At 37.6% G+C, this 21,751-nt stretch overlaps 2 protein-coding genes across 2 annotated transcripts in view; both read left to right on the top strand.

Moving 5' to 3' along the window:
* The first annotated feature begins 759 nt into the window (after window positions 1-759).
* On the top strand, window positions 760-1,845 carry LOC131955691 (uncharacterized). Its single transcript, XM_059319909.1, has 2 exons — window positions 760-1,440; window positions 1,606-1,845. Exons 1-2 carry the CDS (start codon window positions 760-762, stop codon window positions 1,843-1,845), a joined length of 921 nt encoding a protein of 306 aa, XP_059175892.1.
* A 3,380-nt stretch (window positions 1,846-5,225) lies between these two features.
* Window positions 5,226-21,751, top strand: part of LOC131955709 (centrosome-associated protein 350) — an 82,903-nt gene continuing 66,377 nt past the window's right edge. The window contains exons 1-2 of the mRNA XM_059319932.1: window positions 5,226-5,318; window positions 9,927-10,049. Of these exons, the coding sequence (XP_059175915.1) occupies window positions 9,983-10,049 (67 nt within the window). The 5' untranslated portion in view covers window positions 5,226-5,318; window positions 9,927-9,982. The remainder of the gene's footprint in view (window positions 5,319-9,926; window positions 10,050-21,751) is intronic.

Here is a 21,751-nt window from a genome sequence, read left to right as displayed (position 1 = left end):
GAATCAGGGTTCAAATCAGTTGAGTGTCACTGAGTCTGCCTAGCTCTGATGGTTATCTAGCTCACGTTAAGGAAACAGTCTCTCAAGTAGATTAATTCTACTTCAGCTTCACCCATTTGCATTGGGCATGAACGAGAAATGATGAAGATGAATTACAGTAATTAGTAAAAATTAAATTCGTAATTACAAAGACAGCTATATTAATTCTTTAAACATTTTAGTCTGTTAAAATATTTTGATGCAGAAAAAAAAATTATAAAGACAATTAAAATTCCATTTTTAAAAAAAAATTTAATTTCTTCGTTCATCTCAATAATAATTCCAACATTTTTAAAATCATAATCTAACCTTTTACTTTAAAAAAAAAATAAAAATAAAAACAAACAGCGCCTTCGTTAAGTTTATTGTTATAGTCACCTGTTGTTTACATAGCAGAGGTAAACAAATGTTGACTCTGGTCCGGTGTATTCACTCACCCGTGACGATTCCACCCACGCATTAAGTTACTCCTATTCAAAGGGACGCGTCTTGACTCATCTGTTGCACCTTGCGTGACACCCTGAAAGATAAACACTAAACAAATATGTAAACATCAGCCGTGATGACATAACGAGCGTATTGTCCGGCCGCTGACCAATAGGGATGAGGTCTGGAAACTACAATATAAGCCCGCACTAGGCATAGTCCGGTCATTTCATTTTCGAGTCATTCGTTGATGAGATTTTCTGGTTTATTCCAAAATCAAAATTATCTGTCAAAATGTCTGCTGTACCAGATGTGTCTGTCAAAATGTCTGCTGTACCAGATGTGTCTGTCAAAATGTCTGCGGCATCAGATGTGTCTGTCAAAATGACTGCAGTACCAGATGTGTCTGTCAAAATGTCTGCTGCATCAGATTTGCTCTACAACCTCGGTCTTCTCAAGATCCGAACCTTGCAGATCAACCGCAGCCAAGTCTACCTGGCCTGTTACCATGGCAACCCGTTTGTGAAGAAGGTGCTGAAGGTGTACGAGAACGAGCCCGAGTCTCTGGAAGTCTTCAAGACGGAGCTGTCCCTCCTGCAGAGGATCCAGCACCCCAACATCATCCCCATCGAGGCCGCCTTCAAGCTGCCCTTCCACAGCGTCATCGTCATGCCGTTCTGCGAGTGGGGCGCCCTGACCAACGTCGTGGGCAGGATCGACCTCAGCCACTTCGACCACTACTTCCTGCAGCTGTGCAGCGCCATCAAGTACCTGCACGGCCAGGGCATCGCCCACAGGGACATCAAGCTGGACAACATCCTGCTGGACGCCTTCCAGCGCGTCTACATCACGGACTTTGACCTGTCCTGTACTGTCGAGCCTGAGAACCCCACTGTCCATTACAAGGGGGGAACCTTTCCCTACATGGCGCCTGAGATGTTGGCTGAGCCTGATGGATCTTACGATGGATTTAAGGTTCGTCTTAATTATTCATTTTAGAATTTTAGAATTTATTATCATATTATGGTAAATTTTCAATATTTATTTCCTTAACTACCGTAAACACCAATAATAATAATACATGTAGAATGCGTCTTTCTAGTCAGTGCCCTAACTAGTTCTCTTCTTTCTCTCCTACAGATCGACATGTTCGCCTTTGGTGTCGTCAACTACGCCATGTTGTTTCAACAAGTCATCATCGAGCCCGAGGACTACCTGGAGGAGACCCGAGCCTTCCCCTGGCCTGAGCCCATGTTGTTTCACAAGGCCATCCTGGAGAACTTGCTGCTGCCCGACCCTGGGGCGAGGTGGGGAATCCTGACGTTGATAGAAAACCTTAGCACTGTCCCCTCTTTGGCTGAGAGAGCCAAATTCCTGTAACCTTTTTCTTTTTTTTTTTTTTTTTTCGGCTTCTAGGAATTTCTGTTTTACTAATGCATGCTATGATTATTTTTTTATTTTTTATTATTTGCTATTCATTTATTCACTTAATTTATTTAAATTAACCCACTAACTTGACCATACAACTTTAACTATATTTTTACAAGAGCTTTTCTCCCCTTAGAGTCTAACCACATCTGATTATATAAATACTTTACTACATCTTTGAAAGCAGCGTACTCCTTTATTAAATTGCTAACACTAACCAAAGCACTAACACACTAACCGAAGCACTATCACTTACCAAAACACTAAAACACTAACCGAAACACTAAAACAATAACTGAAACAATAACCGAAGCATCAACACACTACCACACTAACTCACTAATACTCTAACCAAAGCACGAATACACTAACCAAAGCCCTTACTAACTGCTACACTAACCAAACATACAAACCAAATTACTAACACGCTAATCAAAGCATGAATACACTAACCAAAGCACTAACACACTAACCAAAGCACTAACACACTAACCAAAGCACTAACTAAAAACCTAACACACTAACCAAAGCACTAACACACTAACTAAAACCCTGACACACTAACATATGGCTCTGGTCCAGGCTGACCAACCATCTTTAATCAGGCCACATCAGTAACATGTGACGGTCCCAAGCCCGTGTAAACTGAGAGGGAAGATGGTTAGGATCCACTTTGCCGAATTATTCCATTAAATTATATATGTAAAATGCATCTTAAATAATTCTTAAAGATCAAATCATATACAAGGTAAACTACATGGTTCAAAATAATTTATTTCAATCTCAATGTGTTGATATAAAATAGACAACAAGTGTTAAATTAGTAATAGCATTATCAGCAAATATGTAATGTTGTTCATGTGTAGGTGGCAAGGGAGATGATTCTGTAGATTCTTTATACACGGGTTATCGTTCTTATTTTAAAGTGAGTATGTATTAGGCACCCTTTAATAATTTCAAAAGACATGGGACATCATTAAATCCGAAACCCATCCTATTATTCATTTGTATCCTTAAATTATTAGAAGCGTTTTAATCTTATTACACGCTTTATGACACAATAAGACTACCCCTTCCCCCATCAAATCACAACACAGATAAACTAGTATTTTAAAATAAGATGACACAGTAGATATATTCCACGTGCTTATAAACTTGAGAACAAAGAAACGTCGCTACTAAAAACAAAAGTTCACAAAAGTAGCCAGCCCGACTTGTTGGTTAACATAAAAGATTACACATGATTATATAAGGTGGAAAGCAGATAAGGGATCATCCATAAATTACGTCAGGCTCTTTGACGATCTTTACCTCCCCGTTTCTTCCAACACACAGAAAGCCAAACCCTCCCCCCCCCCCAACCCCTCCCTAAACGGACGTCACACCTCGGAAAAAAGCCCCCTTCCCCCCCCCCCCCCCACACACACACACCCCTTTATACAAACTTCGATAAGCCAATTAGTTAGATATTTGACAATTTTGTTCTTTGCCAAGCGCTTAATTAGTTTATATTATTTTAATAGACTTTTTATTATTAAAATTATAAAGGCCTACCTTCAGTTCTTCCACTGGAGTATAAACGAGGTATCCGGATGCGATCAAACGTTGTATTGCATATAGGGGAGGGAACAAATAAAGTCTTTGTAATAAAACTTACCACTTTAAGTTGTTTCCCTTACATCAGTTTTCATCTATCTCTGAATATGATAGGGTCGTAACATCGAACAATTGTAGTCGTTAAATCCACCGCTGTTTTCATCACACGTGACAGTATTTGTGTTTAGCATCCCTCAGTTGAGGGGTTGGGGAGGGTAGAGCCCGTAGCACATCCACCAACCCACCCCATAAATGCCCCTCCAGGACAAAATATAAAATTTAAAAAGAAAATACGAACGAAATGGAATTTATATAGAAAATTTATATAGAAAATATACACGTTTAAGAGTGTCCGCCCCCGCCCCCCCCCCCCCCCCCGCCCGAAAATGTTAGTGTCCCGTCTCCCCGAAAATTTCAAGTGCCCCCCCCCCCCCCCCCCCCGGAGAAAAAAGTCTGGAAGAAGAAACACTGAACTCGATGTTTTGAATTTAACCCCTCCCCAAAACAGACTCAGCGTCACCAAACACAATGCTACCGAATTAGTAAAATGACGTCACGAAGTTCCACCCTACACCTCACCCATAATGGTACAGGAAATCGTACCCCCACCCTGCACCACACCAAGAGCAACATCCGAACCAAATCCCACACTAACTTGCCCCCACACCCCATCCCGAACCACGCTAACCACACCCCGCTCCAGGTACGACGCACCTCAAAGAATACGTACAATATACATTAAAACTCACGACCCACTGTATCGCATGCAGCACAAACCCCACGCCAATCACCCATCCATCAATCTTCATTCCATTCACCCATACGCATAAGCCACTCGAGATCAAGGCGTGGGTCAAACCCTTCACCACATCAACCCACACAACACTCCGCACTACAACATTAACCAAACCCAGAACTAAACCCAACGCCACCCCACCCATACCGAACCCCAAATCCACACTACCCCCACACCGCAATTAATACTATATATGATCCCACAACATCCACTACACATCAAAACCCACAACCCCAAACAACACACCTCACCTTACCACCCCCACCTTGCACAACATGACCTTAACCTCCACGATCCAAACCCAATCACGGATAGGCCCTACCACAAGATACACCCCAGTCAACCACACATATACACCTAAACACACATGGCGTAGACTACCCCCCAATCCCCCTCCACCCTAACAGACATACTACCACACTTGTTTCAAATTTTATGCTTTGCCTAGGCTTTTAACAGATGGGAACCCGAAATTTGTAAAAGAACCGTAATCCCTCCAGAAAATATTGCGTTTTCTTTGTAACAACCATTAGCTGCAGACAATGCAGCCAGTGTTTCTTCCAGACTTTTTTCTCCGGGGGGGCACTTGAAATTTTCGGGGGGGCGGTAGACTTTCTTCGGGGGGGCGGACACTGTTAAAAGTATATATTTTCTATATAAATTATATAAATTTCATTTCGTTCGGGGGGGCGGTAGAAATTTTTCGGGGGGGCTTCGCCCCCCCGAAGAGATGCCTGGAAGAAACTCTGAATGCAGCTCTAAATAAAATGTGAACTCTTGTTAATGAGTACTTTCAATAAATAGGTACAACATTTCAGGGTTTTTTTTAAAAAAGGCTAGCGCTCTCCCATTCCTCCCCTCTTTTCACCTTAGCAGCAAGGAAGTCAGAAAGTAAACAATGGTGTTCTCCCCTATTCTCCCACAATCCAATGAAGCGGAATAAAACAAACTATGGCGGCGGATTTGGTAGCCGTTGAGGCATGTTTTGTTTTCTGATCGCGTAGATTGCTTAAAGAATTTTCTGAGTTTTTGGGTAATGCTGTGAATTTAATAAATATCGTCATTTCTATTAGGCAGAATATTTATGTTATTTTAAGTCTCCACAATGCCATACATTAACACATTACTCTACAGAATACTAAACTTAAAACTAAACTTGACAGACAGATCAGTGACTGGAGTCTCAGGTCTCAGTCTTCTCACTCAGACTCATTCATCGAGGAATCTGTCTAACTCTTTCTTTAACTCTTCTGACATTTCCGTGTGACTAGACTAGTCTCTAGATCAAGTCTACCATATTAGTACCAACAGTACTGTTACAGGAGATCTAGATCTAGAAGAATTAGCAGCGAGGAGTGTTGGTTTGTTGTTGGTGTACTCAAGTGTACTGTACTGTTGTCGTGTCAGTGACAGTGTCACCTACTCGTCCTACTGAGCTACTCACACTGACAGTACACACACAGTCAGTAGGTGTCTTGTCTTCTAGTGGGTCTGCCTAGTACACACTGCTTTTTTTAATATGTACCTGCATAGTATAGAAATTTCTATGCCTAACAGTGTTAGGCTAACACTACACAAAGAAGGCAGAAGGGGGTAGATCTAGGTCTAGCTGAAGTAGATCTAGATCTATAGATAGTTTATGCCATTAGTTTTGTGTACTGTCTGTATTTTAAACTTTAAACATATGGCATGTGTCGTCATTGTTTATTGCATTCTTTTCACAACTATAAACGCTTTTATGGTTGCATTATTGAAATTGTGTTTCTACATTTGAATTTGCCTAGGACTATATTTTTATTTTCCTTCTTTAAATAAAATTTAGTTTATACATTTAGGCCTATAACTGGGCTATAATGGCTATAACATTCACCATATTATTTTATATAGAGAACTTGATACAGACTTTTGTTGAAAATAATATGGTAGATGTTTTAAATGTATAAACAAAATTTTATTTAAAGAAGAAAGATAAAAAATAAAGGCATATTCGAATATAGAAAAACTGTTTTAATTATGCAACCGGAAAAGTATTTAAAGTTGGGACAAGAACGCAGAAATCGATGACGTCACATGTCATCTGTTTAAAATACGGAAAGTACACAAAACCAATGGCGTCATCTTCCAAGTTTAGAATACAAAGAAATAAACTAGGCCTATTTCATTAAAATTTGATTTAGATCTATAGATTTACTTAACGAGACGTAATTTATGAAATGTATACAATTTCCTCGGCCAAAACTAATACAAATTATTTTAAAAACAACATAAATACCATTGGAAAGCTGGGTTTTTAAGGGAGTCATTTTAGTCTTTTAATCAATGTGTGCATTTAATATGGTGTTGTGTTGACTAATTATGTAAATAATTTGGTTTTATTTTTTCTAATAGGTATTAGTAGCCTATATTATTTTAAATGTGTCTGACATTTAGCTATTTAGTTATCTCTTTGCTTTCTCACTAATATCGTTAAACCGGTTTTGACCCATAACTATTTTATAAAATATTCCTCTAAAATATGTATACCATTAAAAATATGTAGACCGATAATTCATGTGTAACGGGTACCAACGGCTAGTAATTAGTATTAGCCATATAGTCCTATTTGAGTAGGTCTATCATCCATGACTTTGGAGCATGAGTCTAGTACATTTTTATAAATCTTTAAAGTTTTGTTACTGGATGTGCAGCAAAAGCCTGTTGCACAAAGTGACAGTGATTGGTGCTAGGTATTGTAGTTTAAAATGAAGCCTTGGTATAATTTTTGTGGAATCATTTCATGCCAAAAAGAAATATAAAACTAGATAGTTTTTGCAAGTACTAACAGAAATTATAACCCTAATAAGTCGATAGAGCATCCCTGAGTCCACCCATCTTTGATGGGTACCTAACTCACTTTAGGGAAAAAGAGGCAGCTAGCAATAGTGTCGACCACTTTATGCCATAGTTCATTGAAACAGATGAACTCAACTTCATGAGCCCCATATGTCAAGGGCACTTTCAGGAAAAGATGATGAGAACCCAGATAAAGCACTATTAACCATATGGCCAATTTGAATATTGATTATGGCCCTGACACTGACATACTATACACCAATATAAAACATTTATTATTACAAGCTTTTTTGAATTTGTGCTAAAAAATGGGAAAATAAAATTATTTCCTTTGTATATTTTTAAATGGTTGTGCTTTATTATATATTTAAAGAAATTTATTTTATTTTCCTCTTTTTAGTGCTAATACAATAGCTTGTTATTATAAATGTTATTTATTTTTTAAATGTAGGCTAAGCTAAATAAAAAAAAATTAAAATTTTTAATTGAATGGCTAAAAGAACTTGCACACCAATTATAGTAATACACAGCAAATAGTATATGATAGTGGAAATATAAATTAGCACTTTTACATAGAAATTTTTAATTTTTAAATATTTATTCAACATCTAATTATTTCAAAGTTTATGTCATATTGAATGGTCATCTGGTCTTAAGACAAATGTTTTAATTTTTATTTTTACTTTCTATTATACAGAGTATAGGGGGTAGTATTGTAATTGTGCAAAAGATAAGAATTTAAACAGTTATTTTACTCGTTAAGAAGTAGGTAACCCACTTTTTCTTTTGTCTTTATGTTTTTTAAAGCGTAATTCCACTTGAAGTGATCCCAACCCTTACTGTTTATAGGATCACACTATTATTTAACCCTGGCATATTACAAGGTCTACCCCTTGGGGTTGTATATGTCATCTCTTAGATAATTTATTACATTAAAAACAAGAAATTTTTGCTAGTAATCACATTTGATAATGCTTTTCTCTGTTGGCTAAGAAATGGTTGGTTTTTGCAATAGAGAAATACAAAATTAGCCCAAATTGGTAAAGCTAGATGTGCCATTTACTTATCAAATACTGGCAGCTGTATGCTAATCAAATGGACAAAGCATCTCTATAATTTATTAACAAGTCTTTATCCACCCCCTAATATATTTAAGTACTAATACTTTATTGGGCACCAATCCCTTATTCAAGTTATTGCTGAGTATTGAGTCACAGTAGTGTAAGTGTTATAGATTATTGATTGAGACTATGTTTATGTAGGCCTCAATTTGCTTTTTGATGATCAATGACACCATGGTAAGAAGAACTTAAGTAATAGCCATTTTCCACTTCCAATCTCTGTTGTTGTGTAGCTGTCTCGGCTAAGCCAGACTTGTAACTTGAAACAGTTTCAAAGGGAAATGTATTAATTCAATGTTTTTTTTTTTTTGGGGGGGGGGGGGGATTTGATTGCTAGATCTGAAACTTAAAAATGGAACAGCTGCTGCCTTGCTGTTGCAGATTGTTCTTGGGTGAACAAAGGCTTTGAAAGTGCCTGGGGGTTTAGTTAGTTGAACAGTGTACAACTCAATACTACTAAAATTAAGTGTAGATTATGTTAGCTCTATCTTTTATATGGGCAGAATTCTTTTAAATTAAAAAAAAAAACCCAGTCATTCTCGTGTTATTCTAGTTGAGATCATGATAAACAATATGCCTGGTGTTAATGATCACATTTTCTTGTGTATTTTCAGCCCCTATTTTTGCTACTAATAGCTACCAATTTAATAAATCTTAATCAACTTAAATAGAAGTCAAATAAGCTTTCTTGATATTAATTTTATCCTTTCATGAATATCCTACATTGCAAGTCAAATTTTCTTTTTAAAAAATTAATTTCTGCATTTCACCATACACCATTTTATTTTTATTCTCATGAAAATAAATTTCCTTTTTTATGTATCTGCAACAAATAGAAAACCATATATTATTAGTGCCAAACCAGTGGACATTCAAACAAGTTTTATAAATTTTTAATATTAATGAAAATAAACCGGGAGTGATCTCCCCTAAACTTTCTCGAATATTCTAATATAACACTACGGGGGGTGGCAACTCGGGATATAGACTTCTAGACATGATTTTTAATCCATTTTAAATACTCAAATTTTTTAAGATAGAATATAATCTCGTAGGAAAAATAAATACACACCAACTGAACGCTAAATAAAGATAAGGCATAATAGTGCGCAATATTATTAGTACTTTATAAATTTACATGCTTTTTTTGAGAAATCGGAAATAGCGTAAATAAGTACATCCGGTCAACGGAAATTACTCAAAATTTGACAGAAGGTAGAGAATTAGATCTTTTACTCACATGTGAAACTTCATTTATCTATCTGAAATAGTACTCAAGTTATAGGCTTTTGAAAAATTTAAAGTAGAAAAAGTACCACTTCCGATTATCGGAAATCGCTCAAAAGTTGATACGGATCTACGATTTTGATAAAATACTTATATGTGAAATTTCATCAACCTAGCTGTAACGGTACTCAAGTTATCGTGTTTACACACGGACACACACACACAGACAGACACACAGACATACGGACAAGATTGCAAAATTATGTTTTTCCGTATCAGTGAGATGTAAAACGTCGAGATTTGATTTTTTTTTTTTTTTTTGCACGATTACAAGACTTTCTCTATACTTCGTATATACGAGAAAGTAAAAAAATGTTAATATTCTGTTTTAAAATAGAAATTTTTGTTTTAAGTTTGTATTAGCATAACATTTCATTCTTAACTTTTGATTTTATTTTCAGATAAAACTCAAGTTTTCCCATGCTGGATCCTATGCTTATGATTGAATGTTGTTATAATGAATCCAAATAGACGAAGCAGGGACCCACCTTCAGGACAAGATCAAGAAAACGCGCCTGACCAAGGTAGAGTTTGACTATTTCTGTATTATTATATTTTCTACTCTGGAGAATGGTGATTGTATGCTCGAGTGCACTTTTGCTGTAATCCAGTCTCTGGTCTCTCAACTTATCTTTTGAGAACCCTTGAGCCTACATCACTCTAAAAATACTGATTTAAATCTGGGAACATTCAGAAAGGCAGCTGGGAATTGTTCATTATGCACATCTTTGCCATCATCACTAATTAGATGCACTCTTAGTTCATCTACCCATCTGGACCATTAAATCAGAAATGGCTGTGTATTAATAGGCTGGTTAAAAAAGAATTGAAATGGATTCTCCCCATACTTTTAATTGATAAATTGATAACTGGACATTTTTAATTTTTGCTGTCAAAATTATATGACACATTGAGTACAAATAATACTTAGCTTGATTAATAACCAATCTTTAAAAATCGTTCCAGTTTTCTAATCCTCAAATAATATTCTTTTTTTAAAGTTGATTCTTAGTTTTAATTAGATGATGGTTCTAAAAGCTAAATGGTGGAGTAAAAGCTTTACAGGCTTTATGACTAATCTACAGTTAAAATGTATCAATGACTGGTGATTTTAGACATCTAATCATTATCCCGTAGAAAGAAGAAAATCAAAAGTATCCTTGCGCCTTGTGGTAAAGATTTGCATCCCACCATTAGCATTAACAGTACTAGAACCCAGAGGCGTAGCGAGGGGGAGGTGCGGGAGTGCGGACCGCACCGGGTGACACCATTTAGGGGGTGACACCAAGGCAAAAAATAGCAAAATATATAGAGAAAAATGATAACTCCATTTAATTAAGTGATTAATTCGAGTGTTAAATAGTCTTTTAAGAGGTGGAATTCGAAAGTTTAAAGTTTGTCCCCGTGAAGGGTCGCTACGCCTCTGGGGGGTGACACCATTAAGTGCCGCACTGGGTGACACCTGACCTCGCTACGCCACTGCGAGAACCCCACTCCACCACCCCCTCCCAAGTTTTCCCCATAATGCTTGATTCAATTACTGCCAAACAAGGTGCTTAATGAGATTAGGGAGACTCTTTCTCTTCCCCCCCCCCCCCAAATCTCAAAACCTTAGTATTGAATTAATGCCTAATCTTAACAGAGCGGAATGCTCTCGTTTACAGCTAAAGCAGGAATCCCATTCAACTAAATAATTGGTGAATAGATTTATTTTCACTTTTGAATTTATTTTCGGGTTGTTGTTTTATTTATACTTGTGAATACGCATTTTTTAACTGATGTTTTATATAAATAAAATGTTTTAAGAATGCCAAAATTTTTGGCACCGGTGTAAAATAAGATAACCAGGTTGAGCTAACAACATTTGGTACGTTGCCTATCACACTGGGAGTAATTGGTTGCGGTAACCATCGGGGGTCCTTGGGTAACGTGCCCCAGTCTGACATGCTTGGCAGATGTAGTGTTGCCGGTACCATTGGTTTCTGTGTGCTGCAGAAAGCCAAAGGGAGAAAATTTGAATCAGTGAATATTCAGATAGATACGGGCTGCCTCCTCCGGTATTAATGAATGGCCACTATAAATAGCGAGGATGAATTTCCGATAGCTGGAAATATCGTATTGTGTGAAGTGAGTACAAATATTGTAGATGTTAGCGCAAACACTTAGAGGCTAGCTATTGAATATCGCCGTAATGGGAAATACCGTCATTAACTGATCTGCGTTGTTACTGTGTGACATTGTTGTATAGTTATAGCTGTGTGTCACACCGTATGATTCATGTTGGAGATACACTTTCATGAGGTGTTTAGTTGTTTCTTATGCACCCTTACTCTATATCAGTGGTTCGATCGAACCCCTGGGGTTCGGTGAGCCAGTCTTAAGGGTTCGACGGAGGTCAAGCCACATACCCGACTCATGTGATTCACAATAGGATTTTGTCAGTGCAGACGATAGAACTGTTAAAAAGGGTTCGGTGAAAACGCAGATGAAACAGTGTGGTCCCGTTAGAAACGTGAAGGACCACTTCTCTAAATGATGTGTAAAAAAGTTAAAGCCCTTACATATTTTATTGCTCTAACTCTAACCCGACCTAAAACAAAGCCGTAACTGATAACCTGAACTTATTGAGCATGTCATTGAAGTTTCAGTGACTATATCATTCAAGTGGATAGTGTGGAATATAGTATGGAAAGCAGCCTTTAATTTCCCTGAATGAATGGAGGTATGAAGTTAACTCACGGGAGGCTTGTTTATTGCCAGCCGATGATATGTGCACCACTGCAGGTTGGTCCCACATCAAACTTATTGGAACTTGGTGAATACAATTTGTACTGGTGATATTATAAACCTCACAATTTGACGTGATTGGACGAGTGTATGCTCACCACAATCAACCCAATCGATATTCCGTAAATGTAATACCTGCTTGTGACCTGACCCAGTCTCCGTTCAGGAATTTTAATACTGTTTGCCACAGCTTATGCTGGCCAGGGTTGCGTTAATAAGGGCTGTTTATAGCCAAGGAATAGAGCTCTATTTTTACTCCGGCACCACGGCGTGAGCTCTCGTCTTTGATTGAGTTAGCCAATGCTGGTGGCAGCGTCCTGCCTGGCCTGCTCTGTGACGGTAAGGAAATGTCGATACGGCCCGTATAGTTGCCGGTGTGGCGTTCTTCGCTAAACTAAACTAGTGCTAGGTTGCATGGACATTTTTTATCCCATTGAATTGAGTGGTGGATTTCTTTAAAAGGAGGTAAATATGTGTGTTATAAATCTCAAGATTGAGTTCATTCCTTCGATTGTTTTACTTGTATGGACCGATTCTTCTAGCGGACGCTAGATCACGTGGTTTTATTTCTGTACAACTGGATTTAATGTGTGCTTCACCTTGTGGTTCCGTGTATGGGGGCAGGTTTACATGTGGTGCTGGTTAATAGAACAGGTGGTGCTTGTTTAACGTAGGTTCAAAATGATACGTTTGATGTCCGTTTTCTTTTTTTTTAAAGGAGAATCTTTATGTTGCATTAGGTGTAGCATTTTAATAATTTTTCTTCTGTTTTATCAAGTTTAGCTTTACTTTAAATTGGATTGTATTTTGTTTTAACTGTCTTGTATGCTATTATCGTTCATAATCATATAACCGTTAGTTTATATAGTCTTTCTTTAAGGGTAGTATTTAATCAAAGTAATATGTACATTGTTTGGTTTTATTATGGGTAATATTGTATCTGTTGGTTCATTTATGTTCTTGAAGTGTCAAACTTACATTGTAAAACTGTTTGTAATGGCTACAGGACATTACCCCCCCTGTCAATTACCCCCCCTGGGGAATTAACCCCCCCCCCCCCCCATCCACCAAGATAGAATCCTGATTCTAACTCCAACTCTATACCTTAATCCTAACCCTAAGACAAAGATGAAAAACCTAAGAATTCACCTCACCCTAAAAGCCAACTCTAAACATTGATTTAAGCCTAACCCAAGACCTAGTCCAGACTCAAACCCTAGCTCTAACCCTAGCTGAACCTTAAGCTATGACCGGGGAAGGGGGTAATGTCCTACCGGAGGGGGGTAATGTACTACCGGAGGGGGGGGGGTAATTGACAGGGGGTAATTACTCCTGGGTGGTAATAACGGGGGGGGGGGGGGGGGGGGGTTATGCTCTGTTCCCGTTCGTAATATAGTCTAAATGGAGTAATATAATGGGGACTTCCACAGTCATATGGTAGACCTTTTTTTTTATTTGTAATGATATCGCATGAGTAACGTGCACTAAAACACACCGTCTATAAATCTTAAGCAGGACGGTCCAATACACAGTTCTATCTTACAATAATGCACGTTTTCATTTGTATTTACCCATCAAAGTCTGGGCCACGCAGTCCATAGCTGAAGCTATAGGTCTACATACCGAGCGCCAATACCTGAAGAGCACAGCTATTGATTTGAAATGGGCATAATACTGTGCTGGGTATTCCTGTAAGGAATTCATTTCAATCCGCCGCGCAGTTCTGCCATTGTTTCCTTGTGAAACAAATCGTTGCAGCCATTGCAGTAATGTGTTGCACATTCATTTTTATTCTTTTTTATTTTTATTCTTTTTTAAATTTCATTTGGAATAGATATCACTTTTCATAGGTATCAAAATATTTGTTCATTTTTTTTTAATTTTTTTTTTTAATATGAATGAAGTTATTAAAATAATTAGGTGTATTAACGTATATACTGTAGAATTTGTTCTAATCTGATTTTTGGCAGTTCTACCTTATTTACTTCCTGTCTTGTTTTAGACTGACTACTAGTTAACTGTTTCTGTCTCGAAGAGATCCATTCATTAAAGTTGGATGGCCGTGACCGAAGAAACCAATTCAAGTCTCCTGCCCAGACGCAGGAGCAAATTATTTTCCAGCAGTTATCGAACTTGTCATCTGGTCCATTTAGCGCCGTTATTTTAACGGACAAATATAGTAGAAATCAATATCGGAAACAATTTTTGTGCTCCATTAGAATTGTGTAGGAGATGGTGGTGTATTGACGTGCTTCTGGACAGCTACGACAAGCTAACAATCTCTAGATGCTTTAAATCTCGTGCTGCTTAAATTCAATAGTGGAGTTGGAATAAATCGGTTAATTAAAATGTGGTAGTTTGTTTACATAGCACCTTTCGGACTGTGCATTCGTTGTTGTTGTTATGTTGTTGTTTTTTTCCAGTAATATTCTGTGTAGTGTTTTTCGCTTTTTAAAGTCATGATTACGTCTTGAAAGATAAGATATGGACGGAAAATGACAGTTAAAGTGACTGACTTGTTTCCGTCTAACTCACCTTAGCTCACTTATTAAAGTTAGTATCTTTTGTTAGAAGATTATATGGGAAAGATCCTATATAGACGGAAAATGAAAATTGAGTATAGACAAACTTTGTTCCTTTATAACCACCTTTGCTTACTTCTTACTGTTAGTATCATGGAGTGTCAATGTTGACTATAACAATACGCAACTTACCAAAGTAGACCCACAAGTAATGGAACGACTTTATTTTTAGCTCACTCCTTATAAAGTTTCTACTCTTTCTAGTATGGCTCGCTCACCGTATTGTGCATATTATTTGCATATCTCTTAGAGTTGCTTTCATTAGAAGAGGAACAGTTGAGTCACACTTCAGAACACCGGCTTTTTATGATAACAATCTTGCACAGCTTGAAACAATTTCGAAGTGTTGCTTTGTTCTCAGACATTCCAATAAAATCAATTAGAGACTGGTGTTACATCTTGATTGAATGTTTTTCTCTACTTCAGCGGTTCCCAGCCTGAGTTGAGTGGGATCACGCTCTTGTCACATTAGTTGCAGAGATGATCAAAATGTTCAGATTTTTGTCTAAATTGAAAATGATTCTTTAGTGCCGACTTAAAATCTTATCAAGTGTGAGTCCGGGCTGAACAGTTTGGAAACCGCCGTTTTACCGTTCACGTAGATCTAATTATAAAGTTGTCAGTATAATACATATTTCAAAATACCATGGTCGAGAGATCACTTAGGTATATTTTAAAAACCCTTAGATAATCATTGTAAATTTTCTTTTACCATCAACCACTGCGCCATTGTAAATTTTCTTTCACTATGAACAGTTGCACTCGTGCTTTCCTATTCCGCTAAGTGAAAGTCCTTCATTAAACTTTAAGGATCCGCCCGGATTGGATAGTTTGTTGGGTATGAATAATTCCACTTGTCTACACATTTCAAGCGTCTCCTTCTCTTACACAAGTGGTCTTTAGAAATATATGCAACAATTATTGTTGATTGAAGGTCGTTGCCCTGCTTCGATTTTTTTTTAAGCCAGTCTTTTTTTTTAAAATATTCACCTTTAAAACCAGTATATTGGTTTATTTATAAATATATTAAACTATTGTATCTAGCTTATGTCTTATTTGGGCCAGTCGCGGAGTATTTTTATTTGTCCACGAATCAATATTTCATTGTGTTAAAAAATCTTCATGGTCTACAAACTTTGCAAGTTTTGTCATGATATAATCAACAATAGCACCTTGACGTTTTTTTTAATTAAACAAAAGAAATTTTCTATACTGGTGTACTACACTAGAACTGGTAGAACTCGTTTGTTTTATTCTCAACTCGTTTGATGTCGATCTTTTTTAAATGTACTTAGCTGGTGGAGCTGTCAGATGTGTCCTACCGTAGGTGGTGTTTCTTATACTGAGTGTCATGCTTGCTTAGTATACACCGGTGGTGGTGGTGTTTTCTGGTGTGGTACTTGGCTTTTTATACTTTGTGTTAGCTTGTTTGTTACACTATAGTTAGTTATTGATTTAAGTGTGGTGATAATCGTAAGTTATACTGTAGAATGTGATTGATTCCGAATGTTACACGTATTTGTTAAAACGTGTTGATTGCGCTGGAAGTGATATTGGATGTAGTGTTATAATAATGGAAACGATACAAGTCACTTTTCGTGTTTTTGCGCCGAACTTGTTTTTAAGCGTGTCGTTTATAAATTTTCTTCAGCACTGTATAATTTAAAATCGACATGCTATTGTATCATATTTATTGCTTTGCTTCATTGAAATCATTTTCAGACCAAAACGTATTATTTGATTATCGGAAATATGATTACAGAATGCAAATTTTTATTGTTTTTTTATGCTAATTAAGACGAGTACGTCTGTTTTCAGTTGAGGTTGTTCTTCTGTATATATGGAATGTAATCTTCGGTTTTCCCCCCGCCGCCCATTGTGCCGGAATGTTCTGCTACACTGCCCTAATTAATATCGTGGCATTCTTTTAGGAGCCTTTGTCTCCAGCCATGGGGGTGGTTTCATTAATCAGTCACAGAGTGGTAGTAGTGGAACAGGTATCGACCTCCTCAGGTAATCTCTGGTGATATGTGGGGGTTTTATATCGAGGTTCTCTGCTCCTGGTGACACTCGCACTAGGTGGAATGGATGTGTGTCAGTAGTATCACGGCTCAAGTTGTGCTTTAGTGTGTAGGTCACTGTCGCCGTGAGATATATTTCGCAATGTTAACGCTGCACGGAGAAAATTTAATAGGAAATTAGTATAGGATAAAATTTTATATACAGTTTAATTCGTAAATTGAACACTTATTTTCTTTTTCAATGTAATGATAGAATTTTAAAATCTTTATATAGTCCATTTTATTTACAAACGCGACTTGTTTGTAATTAAATCGCTCAACCATACAGACAATCAATTATATTATTTTTAAGATTATGTGTGGTTCGATTGATTTTTCAAGGATACTGGTTAATGAGGCAGATAGTGGTGGGATTATACCATCGCCTGCAAAGGTTAGTTAAATGCGGATAAAAGAAACACATTCGTTTATTGTTATAGTTGCTTTCGTAGTTAAGATTTTCATTAGAAAAGGACGTTTGTAACACAACACACTTGAGAAAGAAATATTGTTTTGTGATAGCCCGCGCTAATTTTTAGGACGCAAAGGTTGTTCCTTTAAACTGAGTACACCTACAGAAGGATTTGAGATACTTTAACCCCATATGGGTTGTCCAGGCCGGTCAGAATATTTGAGAGTGTGCTTGGGTCATTGTATTACCTTTGTGCTCTAGTCAGGGTCAGGATCCGCTTCACGTCCTGATGTGCTGATTGTATTAACACTGAACGTATGGACATGGCTCGTATGCATGTACTGACAACTGTTTACACATTAGCCCGGCCATGAATTACGCATCGCACAAAACAATAAAATGTCAGTCTAGACGGCTGGTACTATCAGCGCTTAATATACACTAACAGAATACAAACTATTGATTGGATTTTCTCATCAAAGCTCCTCAGCTACGAGTGCGTCAGTTTGAGTAAACGTTCCAAATATTACTAAACAATCAGATTTCACCGAATTACATCTAAATATATTGGCTTGGCAAGTGTATTAATCAATGTCTTATTGTATTAAGATGTCCCTTTTTTATTTCCTGTTTTAATTTTCAAAAAAAAAATAAATCAGACCTGTGATGGGTATTGTGAAAGACAAAACATACACCATTCGTGTGCAGTCGGTTAGAAGAAATCTCTCCTGACTTGAGCCAATCTCGTGCTGAGTTAAAGAGATTATCTCATTAATTTTTAGTTCTCGTCATTATCGCTGGATTGATGTCAGTTGGCCCTTATCCGATCTCCTAGAATTTTTACGAGATGATGAATGGTGCTTGGCACGCTCGTACAAGATGTTTAGATCCTCTAGTGTTCGATAACGATTGTATGAGGTGCTGGTTATTCCAGTGTTGAGAGGGCTTTTAAATAAACACTGGGGTAAAGGGATTTTTTTCACCACCGTGTTTTTGGTATTTGAGTATTATTAATGACTCAATTTATAACAAGCTTTGAACATGCTATAAAAAGCTAAACTCAATCTTATATATAGTTGTTTTTCTATAATTTGATCGGCTTTGCATCCATTCTTTAACTTAAATGTTCTTACTTTTTCAGTGCGCAACATTTGACAGTGACGTTGTTAATCTAATCAAACGACAAATGTGTGCGTGATGTCAGTGACTCGACATTAACCGCCCTCCCGTAATTTGCTATCAGTATATCAGTCAGAATCATCCGGTCGGTATATCTTTAAGATTCAAATGTTCAGTTATTGCTTGCGTTCATTTCGCCGTTTTTATTTGTTTTGTTGTTTTTTTTTTTGGTTTTACAAAAAGGCTTTAAGCTTATGTTTCGAGTTACGTTAACTGTTATTTTATATCAAAAGATGTTACAATTAGTAACAAACTGAGTACAGATACCACGTGCAGTGGCGTAGCGAGGTCGGGTGTCACCCGGTGCGGCACTTAATGGTGTCACCCCCCAGAGGCGTAGCGACCCTTCCCGGGGACAAACTTTCAAGTTTTCGATTTGCACCCCTCCCCCCCCCCCCCCTCAAACTTTCAATTTGCGCACCCCCCCCCTCAAGTTTTTCTCTATATATTTTGCTATTTTTTGCCTTGGTGTCACCCGGTGCGGTCCGCACCCCCCGCCTCCACCCCCCCCCCCCCCTCGCTACGCTCCTGACCACGTGTAAGTATTGTTTTTACACTATTGGATTGGCATTTCTGCATTATTATGGGGAATAAGTAATCATTTTTCATAGAGGCCTAATATTAAATAATTACTAAAGTTTTTGATTACAACTTTTACTTTTTACATGCCGTATTGAAAATATATCGGTCAATGCAGATGCTCAGCTCGGATAAAACGTGTCAAAGCTTGACGTAAAATCAGTATCCCTGTTTCCTTTTCCAGTATCACCAATATGTCTATTGTACTCAACGCTGTTTATGTATTTAAAATACGCGTGCGTCAGATCAAAGGTTTGACATTGACAGCCTAAACTAGATCTCAATCTGGGATGTCACGTCATTGTTTGATCTTGTTTGAAAGTTTTGCTTGTTATACAATAGCTCTAAGAAGTTCAATTTTCAAATACGATTGCATGCTCTTTTATTTTGCCCGTATTTTTAATATACTTAGTTACCACCGTAGATAAAGCATTAACTTTAGATTGACTGAAAATTAATTCCTTGTGTTTCTTCTAAATCACACGTTTGTTCATCGAGATTCTATCAAAACAACTCTCACCTTACGGTATCGTTGTAAGCGATACCATCTATCCGTATGTTTGTGTGTACGGCTAACATACAAGTATCGAGTACCTTGTTATGCTGAATGTTTGGCTCAGTTAATGATGTTTACCTGCGTTTTGTTTCAACAGTTGATTGCTCTTGATTTCACCAGCTGGGAGTACTCAGCCTCTAGTCGGCTTATCTCCACAAATCACTGAGGGCTGTGTTGTTTGTTGTTCACTCGGTTTAGGAGAAAACAGTTCCGTGGTTAAGAGATTACAATCCACTTTGTTTGATGACGTCTGATTAACAAACACTAGTTGATTTAATCCGTCATTTCCTTCTCTTTTCTGTTTGTCAACAGCTTGAAATGTTATCATTTGTTTTGTTTGACAGACTGATAGATAGATAGATAGATAGATAGATAGATAGATAGATAGATAGATAGATAGATAGATAGATGGATAGATAGATAGATAGATAGATAGATAGATAGATAGATAGATGGATGGATGGATGGATGGATGGATGGATGGATGGATAGATAGATAGATAGATAGATAGATAGATAGATAGATAGATTTTTCTTTCAACCTTGTCTGATAAGTGTACGTCTTTTGACAAAAGCAACAATCTTGTCCCCATATTAAATTTTTTACTACTAACGTCATATTCAATAATAATAGGAGAGATAACTAAATATTAGCGGTCGCTCGGACAGTCAGGGTGAGCTAGTGTTAACGCATGATGTGTACAAACATGAGCCGATCCCTGATGCTAATAAGTGGCAGATAAACGTCATCTAAAGATTAAAGTCTCATATTATTGATTGGTTTTAATGCTAGTAACTGGTGTGTATCGGGATAGAAAAAAAATATAAATATAAAAACAGTTTTAAAACTTAAATTCCTAGATTAAAAATCTCATAATAAAAAGCATTTTAATTTACAGAAGCTTAGCTCTAAAAAGAAGAGAACACAGTTTACTTAGTAATAATATTTAATGAATGCGTTGGTCGATACTATAAGAGATTTTATGGGTGGTAACGTTTTGTTTTGTTTTTATATCTAAAGAAATACAACTTAGTTTAAAAGATTGTTGCTCAACACGTTTTGAAATACGTGTTTTATTTGTCGGAACTATCCTCTTTGTTAGATCGTACTGTCCTGTTGATAACTCTCTTCTCTTTTTTTGTGTGTTAATTTGGTAATATCCACTTGGTTAGCGGGAACTGTCCTCTTGGTTGACTTTGTAATGTCCTCTATGCTGGCTGGCATTCTATGTTGGTATGGTAATGTCCTTTTTATTTGCAACTAATGTCCTCTTTGCTGGCAGGTAATGTCCTCTATGCTTGCAGGTAATGTCCCCTATAATGGCTGGCATTGCATCTATGTTGGCATGGTAATGTCCTCTTTGATGGCAGGTAATGTCCTCTTTGCTGGCAGGTAATGTCCTCTTTGCTGGCAGGTAATGTCCTCTTTGTTGACATGGTAATGACCTCTTTGCTGGCAGGTAATGTCCTCTTTGCTGGCAGGTAATGTCCTCTTTGCTGGCAGGTAATGTCCTCTTTGCTGGCAGGTAATGCCCTCTTTGCTGGCAGGTAATGCCCTTTTTGCTGGCAGGTAATGTCCTCTTTGCTGGCAGGTAATGTCCTCTTTGCTGGCAGGTAATGTCCTCTTTGCTGGCAGGTAATGTCCTCTTTGCTGGCAGGTAATGTCCTCTTTGCTGGCAGGTAATGTCCTCTTTGCTGGCAGGTAATGTCCTCTCTGCTGGCCGGTAATGTCCTCTTTGTTGGCAGGTAAGGTCCTCTTTGCTGGCAGGTAATGTCCTCTCTGCTGGCAGGTAATGTCCTCTTTGCTGGCTGGTATTGCCCTCTTTGTTGGCAGGTAATGTCCTCTTTGCTGGCAGGTAATGTCCTCTTTGCTGGCAGGTAATGTCCTCTTTGCTGGCAGGTAATGTCCTCTTTGCTGGCAGGTAATGTCCTCTTTGCTGGCAGGTAATGTCCTCTTTGCTGGCAGGTAATGTCCTCTTTGCTGGCAGGTAATGTCCTCTTTGCTGGCAGGTAATGTCCTCTCTGCTGGCAGGTAATGTCCTCTTTGTTGGCAGGTAAGGTCCTCTTTGCT

This window comes from Physella acuta, unplaced genomic scaffold, assembly GCF_028476545.2.
Source record: "Physella acuta isolate Inbredline_101_S28 unplaced genomic scaffold, ASM2847654v3 ptg001095l, whole genome shotgun sequence".
NCBI lineage: Eukaryota > Metazoa > Mollusca > Gastropoda > Physidae > Physella > Physella acuta.
This window is presented reverse-complemented; position numbering and strand designations above follow the sequence as displayed.

Coding starts and splice junctions, on each gene's coding strand:
- LOC131955691 (XM_059319909.1), top strand. CDS start 760: ATGTCTGCTGTACCAGATGTGTCTGTCAAAATGTCTGCTGTACCAGAT. Junction 1,441..1,605: donor GATCTTACGATGGATTTAAG/GTTCGTCTTAAT, acceptor TCTCTCCTACAG/ATCGACATGTTCGCCTTTGG.